At 45.3% G+C, this 11,086-nt stretch overlaps 1 protein-coding gene across 1 annotated transcript in view; it reads right to left on the reverse strand.

Annotated features, from left to right (window-relative positions):
- Positions 1 to 10,797, reverse strand: part of VSTM4 (V-set and transmembrane domain containing 4) — a 30,092-nt gene extending 19,295 nt beyond the window's left edge. The window contains exons 1-2 of the mRNA XM_081864410.1: positions 10,340 to 10,797; positions 1,022 to 1,420 (exon numbers count right to left, since the gene is read on the reverse strand). Of these exons, the coding sequence (XP_081720536.1) occupies positions 1,022 to 1,420; positions 10,340 to 10,385 (445 nt within the window). The 5' untranslated portion in view covers positions 10,386 to 10,797. The remainder of the gene's footprint in view (positions 1 to 1,021; positions 1,421 to 10,339) is intronic.
- Positions 10,798 to 11,086: the final 289 nt, after the last annotated feature.

The raw sequence follows: 11,086 nt of genomic DNA on the forward strand, positions 1-11,086 counted from the left end.
TCCATATGCAGAATGTTTAGCAACCAAGTTCAAGACGCTGTCGTTGTGAAAGGGTTGCCCAATGTGCTGCTGGGTACTTGCGAAGGCAATACTTGCTTTAAACTATTTGGGGGGCAGGAGGCGGGCTGGTATGGAGGACTCCCTGGTCCTGAATGAGGTAACTGTGCCCCTGAAGGACCAGGTGTGCAGCCTGGGAGTCATTTTAGACTCACAGCTGTCCATGGAGGTGCAGGTCAATTCTGTGTCCAGGGCGGCTGTCTGCCAGCTCCATCTGGTACGCAGGCTGAGACCCTACCTGCCTGCAGACTGTCTTGCCAGAGTGGTGAATGCTCTAGTTATCTCCCACTTGGGCTACTGCAATGCGCTCTATGTGGGGCTACCTTTGAAGGTGACCCGGAAACTACAACTAATCCAGAATGCGGCAGCTAGACTGGTGACTCGGGGTGGCCGCTGAGACCATACAACACCGGTCTTGAAAGACCTACATTGGCTCCCAGTACGTTTCCGAGCACAATTCAAAGTGTTGGTGTTGACCTTTAAAGCCCTAAACGGCCTCGGCCCAGTATACCTGAAGGAGCGTCTCCACCCCCATCGTTCTACCCGGACACTGAGGTCCAGCACTGAGGGCCTTCTGGCAGTTCCCTCATTGCGAGAAGCAAAGCTACAGGGAACCAGGCAGAGGGCCTTTTCGGTAGTGGCGCCCGCCCTGTGGAACACCCTCCCACCAGATGTCAAAGCAATAAACAACTACCTGACATTCAGAAGACATCTTAAGGCAGCCCTGTTCAGGGAAGTTTTTAATGTGTGACATTTTAGTGTATTTTTGGTCTCTGTGGAAGCCGCTCAGAGTAGCTGGGGAAACCATTATTATGAATTATTATTTTTGACAAATCCTAAACGGTTTGGGTCAATTCTGAGCTCTTTCTCGATTTCTTCCATACAGACAGGCTGGCAAGAATTGCAAATGTTTTAATCAATAAAAATAAGGGAAGATTGCAAGAGGAGCTATTCATGGACTCACCTTGGATTTCCGTAGACGCGCTACTGTTTGACCACGCTGTCCACTTGTTCCTATACTTGCCAATCTCCTGAACTTTGCAAATATAGTGTCCCTGGTCAGCTTGCTGGAGATTCAGGATAAAAAATGTGTACATCGTCCTATGTCTCTCTTCCAGAAGGTGAAGTCTTTGCTTATAGAACTGGCGGTTGTAATTCCCATAGTACTGGACTACTCCATATTTAGTCATTTTAATCATCAGGTATTCTTGGGTCGGCGGAAGGGCAAAGAGCCACCGGACAGCCAGAAGATTCTCTATTCGTCTTTTTTGAGACACATGGCAAAAGAGGGTAGCATTGTCTCCAACTACGTATTGCACTCTGGGTCCTGGAGAAACAGTGACATTCAGAGCTTCATAGACACCTGCAAAAGAAAAGATGGGTAAATGCAAGCAGACTCTTGCAAGAGCGTGTGACCTCCATGTCCAATAAATGCAAAGCTATAGCTTTAATAAGGGACGCGGGTGGCGCTGTGGGTTAAACCACAGAGCCTAGGACTTGCCGATCAGAAGGTTGGCGGTTCGAATCCCCGCAATGGGGTGAGCTCCCGTTGCTTGGTCCCTGCTTCTGCCCATCTAACAGTTCGAAAGCACATCAAAGTGCAAGTAGATAAAAAAAAGTTTTGAAAAAATACATTGAACTTGGCATAGCTCACTGTTGCCATCTAGTGTCATGTTTGTATATTGCACTTTACAACACATTTAAAACGTTTTATTTGCAGTTGTAGAGCTGAGACTTAACAGCAGTTTAATGGGATTTAGATTGCAAAATGGCACAGTGGGAAGAAATACAGACTGACCCCCCCATCCCTCCATGCCACTGCTTCAGTCTAAATCTCTTATGGCTGCTTTTCAGATTCACTTTTTTTCCCCTGGGCATGGGAATCCTGTTTTGTCCCAGAAAAGCAATGGAACGGAAACCGTGGGTCAGTGTTTTAGTAACACATTCGCATAGATGAGGCAGATCTCAAAACTGTCACTGCTGCCATATGTGGCAAAAAGGAACCAATATGCCAAAGAGAACATACCTCTTTCTGACCCATAATGCATTGCCAGTAGGGTGGATAAAAATCAATGATTTTTTTTAAAAAAAATAATAAATCAGATTTTTTTTAAAAAAATCGGATTTTTAAAATAAAATGCTTTTTTTGGGGGGGGGGGGAATCCCACTCAGCGAGTCCACATATGATGTGTTGTGCACAAGACACAGCATATGGGGACTTCCGGCGAGGAAAAATGGCGGGCGCCATGGCAGCGAGCAGCTCCTGAAGCCAGCCAGTGCCAACTGCGCTAACAGGCTGGCTCCGGGCTGCTGAGGCTGCCACTGCCACATTTGCCAGGGACAGATTTGCAAATCTGGGGACTGTCCCTGGGAACCAGGGACGTCGGGTAATCCTATTTTAAGATGAGATATGGATGGCTTTAGGACTAGACATAGGATAGGCCAAAGGGGCCTGGAGCTTCTAGAAAGCTTTATTTGGGAGGATATATAAGTTTCCATCCCTGCTCTCAGAGGAAAGGAGGAAGAGCCGTGTGTGTGTGTGTGTGTACACATACACACCCATTCATAGTGGAAATCAGGGTGCATAAAAATCATTTTTTTAAAAAAAAATAATAATGATTTTTTTAATTTAAACTGGATTTTTATTTTTTATTTAAATTGGATTTTTTAAAAAATAAAATGCTTTTGGAGGAAAAATCTTTCTAAAGATAGTTTTCTATTTAAGTTACATTACAGTCCAAAGGCTATTCATCAGGAAATAAGGATTTGTTTAAAGTTTTTCATGGGTGCTAAAGCTCAGTCTAAGTTTTTTTTTAATTGTTTAACCACATCAGTTAACAAACATGGATACACATGCTATAATGTTATTGTTTCAGTTCAATAAATTGTTTAAATTGTTCTTAAGGAAATTATTATTTTCCCCCTTCCAATTAAGTACAGCAGAACAGTTGCCAAAATGTAAACGGTTAACTTATGGAACCTCACCATAATTTCATAATTATCTGTCTACGTATTTCTAATAGTATAACCAAATCAGTAATTATTGATATAACTCTAAAAACTACTCTGAGAATTTATTATTCCAAAAAGAAAACCTTCATCCAGTTGTAAATAATATTATACCAGCAAGAATGAGTCTTTCTGTAAAAAAGAAGATTTAAATCAAGTCTTACTGACTTCAAATCATGATTCAAATCGATTTGATTTAAATCAAATCCACCCTGATTGCCAGCATCAGTCCTGCAACCACTTGGCAGATGTATCTAAAAAAAAACTTCTCTCTCTTTATTTAATTCTCCAACCTTTTTGTTATAGTGTTCGGATTCCAGTTAAAGTGGCAATAATACAAAGGTAAGGTTTTTGTTTTCAGCTCCTCAGTTTTGGGGCCTATGCCCAAGAAAGTAATATAATTGTACAGTGGTACTTCAGGTTAAGAACTTAATTCATTCTGGAGGTCCATTCTTAACCTGAAACTGTTCTTAACCTGAGGTACCACTTTAACTAATGGGGCCTCCCGCTGCCACCGTGCGATTTCTGTTCTCATCCTGAAGCAAAGTTCTTAACCCGAGGTACTATTTTTGGGTTAGCGGAGTCTGTAACCTGAAGCGTCTGTAACCTGAGGTGCCACTGTATTTAAAAGAACACTGTAAACACTTGAACTCTTTGGCAGGCTTTGAATAACACTTGCAATGTTGCGAAGACTATGGATATGTTCGACAACTATAATTCAGATGAACTATAATATGCAGTTGATTGAGATATTTAAAGGACCCACAGAGGTGAGGAGGAAAGTCCTACAATTCAGATGAATCTTGTTTTATTTCAAAATTTAATTTAAGTGTGTGATTTATTTTGTAAAACCAATAAATCCATGAAGAAATAAAGAAAATATTAAGAATATCATATAGTAAAAGACCAGAGGCATTCCTTTTAGGAATTTTAAATGACAATATTCCAAAAGACAAAACTAATTTTTTCTTATACGCAATGTCTGCAGCAAGAATCCTGGTGGCTAAGTACTGGAAAAGGAATCAGTTACCCACTAGGGGAAAGTGGCTATGTAAGCTCTCAGAATACTTAGAATTAGCCAAATTGACAGATATAATAAGACAAAAACCAAAAGGTGAAGTAAAAAAAGAATGGGAGTGCCTAAATGAATACCTCAAAAGTCAAGGTTCAAGGGCAGAAATCTGGCTGAGTCTGGAAGAACCTTGTGAAGTGAAAGGATATGAAAGAAGGATTTATATCTAGATGATAGAGATGATAAAGAAAACAGGAAAACAAGAAGACACAATGAGAGATAAAGGAGGTGCTGTGGGATTGATGGAAGTCAATGTCTTGTTGTTGTTGTTTTAGTGTTTATAATATTAACTTTTAAGATATGGATTTTTTTGCTGTTGTTTTTAGTTTTCAAATGTTGATTTTTCCGTGTTGTGTATTGTTATTTTTTGATATCTTTCGTGTTGTTGTTGTTGTGTGGAAAATACTAATAAAATTCATTTAAAAAAATTAAAAACAAAACAAAAGAAAAAACAAAATTTAATTGCGTTAAGTGTGTGGTTTATTTTGTAAAACCAATAACAACTATTTCAAAAACAAAAGAAGAATATGCAGCTGTCCCTTACGAGGATCAAACCTGCAACGTGGGCATTGCCAGCACCACACTCTAACCAGCTGAGCTCCCCAGCTGTTTCCTCTTCCTGATTTACACTTTTCCTGATTCTGCCTCCTTTTTGAGCCCTTGGCATGTCGCAGGTGCCCCTCCTTCCTCCCTAGCAACCAGGATGCACCTTTCCTGAGGCAGGTTCATCTGAGGCCATGAAGCTGGTTTCTGAAAATACTACTATGCAATAAGTGCAGGTGGGTGTTAAAAGGATACAAAGACACATGGCAAATGCAAACTGCGGTGATGTGCAATCCATTAGTTCTAAGAGCTTGGAAGAGCGAAGCTAACTTTCTGAAAGCACTCGAGAATAATAGCTTGAAACAGTGTTTGGATTCATTCCGGACTGACAAGCAAGCAACTTGATAACATTTCCAACACAGGTAGAGGTACAGTATTATGCAGAACGAACCCTAGAAATCTCTAAACTGAGCTAGATACATTAAAAAGTTTCCTTAAGTCCAGTGTTAAACGAACAGTCAACTCGGTCATGTATCAAATATGAATATTTACATTCTGTCTACCAAACGTATGTAGCAAGCACAACGGAGCAGATATGAGGATATTTTGTTTCACCTAATGGGAACAAGCTGCTCTCATCTGGCAACAGCTATCAAACCCCCTTTCAACCTCTCGGCTGTGGCGATTTCCTTTCTTGTGAGCATGGAGCCAACCAGAAAGGAGCCGCAATGGGAAGAAGATGGCAGATTGCTTTATGCGCAGGCTCCTATAGTACATGAACTGTTATGGTTGATGACTGAGAAAAGATCATATATAGGGAAATTTCAATTTGCCTTCTGGGTTAAAAAAAAAAGTTACCTATCAATAGTGTGTGTGTGTGTGTGTGTGTGTGTGTGTGTGTGTGTGTTAGTGTTAGTAAAAATCAAGTTATTAAAAAAATTATATGTAGCGCTCCCATTGCCCCTTTTAAATGGTGTCATGTACTGTAAATTATATTCTATTTAGTTGTAAGTTAACACTGTTCAAGGAAATACACGATGGGAAACTTACACATTTTTCCCCCTTAGAAACAGATGGAAAATCCCAAGAAACATGTGGTCTGCAGTCTAAAAACTGACATCACTTTTGACTTGTAAACTCTTACAAACCAACTCTTACGAACCAACTCATCACTGTACATATCGCTGCTCCTGAATTTCATGAATTGTGTTGAACCATTTACAGGGAAAGCAAAGATGAAGCCATCGCCAGCCCGGAAAAAGAGACGTCCCTGGGAATTTGTTGTTGTTTACATTTGTATACCACCATATACCCGCAGTTCTCAAGGTGGTAACATAAAATCCCAATATAAATACACAAAATACATAATAAAAACAAAAACAAACAACCCCAACACATTTTAAAAGGGCATTGGGTGACAATCAACCAAAGGCCGGGTTAAAGAGGAACAGTTTTGCCTGGTGCCTAAAGGTGTATAATGAAGGCACCAGGCAAACCTCCCTGGGGAAAGCGTTCCAGAGAAGGGGAGCCACTGCAGAGAAGGCCCCATTCTGTTGCCACCCTCTGGACCTCTTGTGGAAGGGGCACACAAAGAAGGGTCTCAGAGGATGATCTCAGGGTCTGGGTAGGTTCTTATGGGGATGGCCTCACCCTCCAGGCCAGGAATTAAGACCTGAGGCTTATGTGGGATAAATTAGCAAGAATTTTGCTACTTATCGGGTGTGTTCAGGGTAGTATGGCCCTTATTGAAGGTCGATACAGGAAGATTCACTACCCAGAGAGAAAATGCCCCTGTGACTTGGGACAAATGGAAACAGTAGAGAATGTCCTTCTCCCGTGCCTATATTACAGAGACATTCGGACTAGCCTGATTTCCCCCACCACTCCATAAGTACCCAGGGAGCACAGGACAATTCTGTACCTCCCTGCTGCTCTCAGGTACCAATCCTGCTCCCACATACAATGTTGCCAGATTCTGCACAGCAGCGCTCACAATTCGCCGGAGGATGACCTGTGCCACAAACTAGATTTAGTGCTCTGTAAATTAATAGTTAATATCTTTTATATTTCAACCTTCTATGCTCTTCCACACCCGCTCAATGCTCCTAGCCCTACTTTCAGATTCTTTAGCTTATTTTAAATTCTTTAATAATAATAATAATAATAATAATAATTTATTATTTGTACCCCGCCCATCTGGCTGGGTTTCCCCAGCCACTCTGGGCGGCTTCCAACAAAGATGAAAGATACACTAAAATGTCACATATTAAAAACTTCCCTGAACAGGGCTGCCTTCAGATGTCTTCTGAATGTCAGGTAGATGTTTATCACTTTGACATCTGATGGGAGGGCGTTCCACAGGGCGGGCGCCACTACTGAGAAGGCCCTCTGCCTGGTTCCCTGTAACTTGGCCTCTCGCAGTGAGGGAACTGCCAGAAGGCCCTCAGTGCTGGACCTCAGTGTCCGGGCAGAATGATGGGGGAGGAGACGCTCCTTCAGATATACTGGACCGAGGCCGAGACTTTTATATTCACCTTCTGCTTTAATACCTTTTAGCTTTCCAAAACACTTTTCAGATTTTAAATGACTGGGTGTATCCCACCCTTTTGGGACGCAGGTGGCGCTGTGGTCTAAACCGCTGAGCCTTGGCCTCGCCGATCAGAAGGTCAGTGGTTCGAATCCCCGTGACAGGGTGAGCTCCCGTTGCTCTGTCCCAGCTCCTGCCCACCTAGCAGTTCGAAAGCACGCCAAAAAGTGCAAGTAGATAAATAGGTACCGCTCCGGCGGGAAGGTAAACGGCGTTTCCGTGTGCTGCTCTGGTTCGCCAGAAGCGGCTTAGTCATGCTGGCCACGTGACCCAGAAAAACTGTCTGTGGACAAACGCCAGCTCCTTCGGCCAATAAAGCGAGATGAGCGCCGCAACCCCAGAGTTGTCAGCGACTGGACTTAACTGTCAGGAGTCCCTTTACCTATCCCACCAATTTATGCTTGCCACACTGGCAATTTATGCCAGTGTGGTGTAGTGGTTTAGAGCGGTAGTCTTGTAATCTGGGGAACCGGGTTCGCGTCTCCAGGTTCGCGTCAGGTGATGGACTATATGGGACTGGCAGAAATGACCAGCAGAATCCAAGACCAGGGAAAAGAGTCGGCGGAAGAAGACTGGAAGAAATTTAAAGACTACTTACAGAAATATTGTAAAATTAATGAATGTTAGAATGATGTTGGACAGAAATTAAGTGGTTTCCAGCTGTAATGCTTAAGAAATATGAAAAAAGGGTTTAGAAATAAGTAAAAACTAATGGTGAGGATTTGCTGAACTAACAATTTGAATTGGAATACAAGAAAGGGAGGTATGAGGAGGTCTGGAAAATAAGTTAAAAGAAAATAAGTAATGGAAATTCTATGTGTTTTTAATTGTTTTTATTTTTGTATTTTTGTTATTTTTTCTTTTTCTTTTACATTGTATTATTTTTTTGAAAACTTTAATAAATATTCTATATAAAAAATAAGAGCGGTAGTCTTGTAATCTGGGGAACCGGGTTCGAGTCCCCGCTCCTCCACATGCAGCTGCTGGGTGACCTTGGGCTATTCACACTTCTCTGAAGTCTCTCAGCCCCACTCACCTCACAGAGTGTTTGTTGTGGGGGAAGAAGGGAAAGGAGATTGTTAGCTGTTTTGAGACTCCTGAAGGGGAGTGAAAGGCGGGATATCAAATCCAAACTCTTCTAATAAAGATGTGAATTGCTACTTAACAAGCAGCAAATATAACTTCAGGCTCTGAGTGCCAAACCAGACAACTGACCAATATGTGCTTGTCCTTGCCTCCCCAAAAATATATGACGGGGGCACCTGACATGCCACCATGGCTGGAAGGTCCCTAGATGTGATGAGACAGCCAGAGCTTCCCCAGTCCTTCAATCAAACCACAGGTACATTGCAGAGGTAGGATGGAGTAAGAAATTGAAGAGCGACTATTCACATTAATTTTATCTTGCATCTCCTTTTGCACTTCCAAGGGAGACTATATCTAGTGTGAACACAAATGCTAGAATTTGTGGCAAATCCAGCTTGCAAATTCATTACGCCACTTCAAGGAAAATGGCAGCAGCAGTAACAACAACAACAACAACAATGCCAGCCCTTTATTTTGTACATCAAAGTTTGCCAAGAAACACAAAAGTTGCATCCCCAAGAGTACCATGCGTAGCTTACTTTGGAAGAAAGTTTGCAGGAAAAAACTGAAGTGCCCTTCTAGAGGGGCTGAATGCAAGGGGGAAAGTAAGGTAAAGGTAAAGGGACCCCTGACTATTAGGTCCAGTCGTGGCCGACTCTGGGGTTGCGGCGCTCATCTTGCTTTATTGGCCGAGGGAGCCGGCGTACAGCTTCCGGGTCATGTGGCCAGAAGGACTAAGCCGCTTCTGGTGAACCAGAGCAGCACATGGAAACGCCGTTTACCTTCCTGCCGGAACACTACCTATTTATCTACTTGCACTTGCTAGGTGGGCAGGAGCAGGGACCGAGCAATGGGAGGTCACCCCGGTGCGGGGATTCAAACCGCTGACCTTCTGGTCAGCAAGTCCTAGGCTCTGTGGTTTAACAGAGCAGTGCATATGTGATCCCGGGAAAACAGGGCCAATCACAGCTCTCCAGTCAGTGCCTCTGTGCCCAGAGTGTGCATTTGCCCTTCTCACAATGTATTCTCCTGCGGAGGAAAAATCCCAGGAACTTACAGCAAACAGGATTGTTTAGTAAAAACAATTAGGTGGCATTCCACACTCTTAAATTTAGTCCAATATGGGTTTTCTGGTTCAGAAAAATGCATATTATCATCCCCTACTCCAATCCTGTTTATTCAACTTGTTGTTGTTTTTTATTGCATTTACGGTTCTCACTCACCATTTTGCACATTGATTTATCCGTGTGTCATATTAAGAGGATTCATTGACAAACGTATATATCTGTAAAACAGGGGTGCCAGCTTGAATAAAATATCAGGGAGGCGGGCCCAGGTAAGATCCGCCCCACAGAATTGATCACAAGACTCAGCACACACACACCCTATTTGAATGACAATGGCCATCCACTTTGCAGTGGCCTGGCCCCCTCAAATATTTTACTGGGGGGGGGGGCGGAGGGACCTCAGTGCCTAGGAATTGGCTCCTATGCTATAAAAGGGTGTGCAGTAGCACGCTCACACTTACAGATCTGTCACTTGTGGATGCCATAGGAATAGTTCGCGCGTCACCCCGCCCCTTCGCTTGCACCCCAACCCCTTTTGAGCAGATCTGGCGCCCGCCGCAGTTCACTTTTCTTGGAGGGGGCGGCAGCAAGCAGGCGCTGCGCAGAGGTCGTCGGGAGGATGCGAGGGGACCGCCACGACCAACTTTCCAAGCAGATCCTTTCCCTCTGCCCTCGGCAGCCTTGGCTCGCCTCCCAGGCGGACGCCGGCGCAGCTGCTCTCCTGGGCGCCTGGCAGAAGAGCAGCAGCTGCGCCCGCCCCGTCCAAGAAGCGCAGAGGGCGCCGGATGGCGGATCCGGGAGACGGTTGCTGGAAGGGACGGGGCGGTAATGGGGGAAGAGCTTAGGGTGGGGGGGGGGAGAGGGAGGGAGAGTCGAGGAGGGGGAATCCAAGGTCCCGATCGACGTGCGCCCTCTTACCTGGTCTGCCAGCCCATCCAAGCAGCATCAGGACCAGGAGACGCATCGCCCGCGGCGGAAGGAGGGCGATGGGTGGAAGGAAACAAGGGCCGGGCTCCCGACCGCCCTTCCCGTCGTGCTCGCCCCGACTCTCCGTGCCCGCCGGCCGCTTCTCCCCTTTCCTTCCCGTCCCGGCCTTCCCTTTCTCCGTCCCGCGCGGCTCAGGCTTTCTGCTTCGGCCGGAGCAAGCGCCAGCAGCACGGCAGCAACAGTTTCCCGAGACCGCCCCGTCGGGGAGGCCCCAGAAGTCCCGGAAAGTCACACGCCTGCCCAGCCAGCCAGCCCCCCAGCTCCCACCCTACCGCTCCGCGAGGAGGCGGGGCGAGATCGTCTCTTAAAGCGGCTGTTTAGGAAAAGGACCCAAACGCCGCTCTCCCTCCCCCCCCCCCGGGGGAGGGGGGGTTTAGCTGGAGCCAAGCAGGCAGCCTCTCTTGCTTGGGTAGAAATAGCACAGGGAGAGCCAGGGGCGCATCGCCAGGGAAGCGGACCAGTTCTATCCGTAGACGCGCGAGCCGAACGCAGGGCGCAGGGCGCGTTAACTGCGCGCACCTGCGAGAGATCTCTCGCGCAGCTGCTTCTCCCAGGCTGGGGTGGGTTGGATTGCGTGTATGTGTCAGGCCAGCCCGCCGCTTCTTACAGCATCCCCTCCCCGCTCTTGCTCCAAACTTGAGCGCACCTGGTTTCCAGGTGACTCACCTGTAGCAGCGT

This window comes from Podarcis erhardii, assembly GCF_964252035.2.
Source record: "Podarcis erhardii genome assembly, chromosome: 5".
Classification (NCBI taxonomy): domain Eukaryota; kingdom Metazoa; phylum Chordata; class Lepidosauria; order Squamata; family Lacertidae; genus Podarcis; species Podarcis erhardii.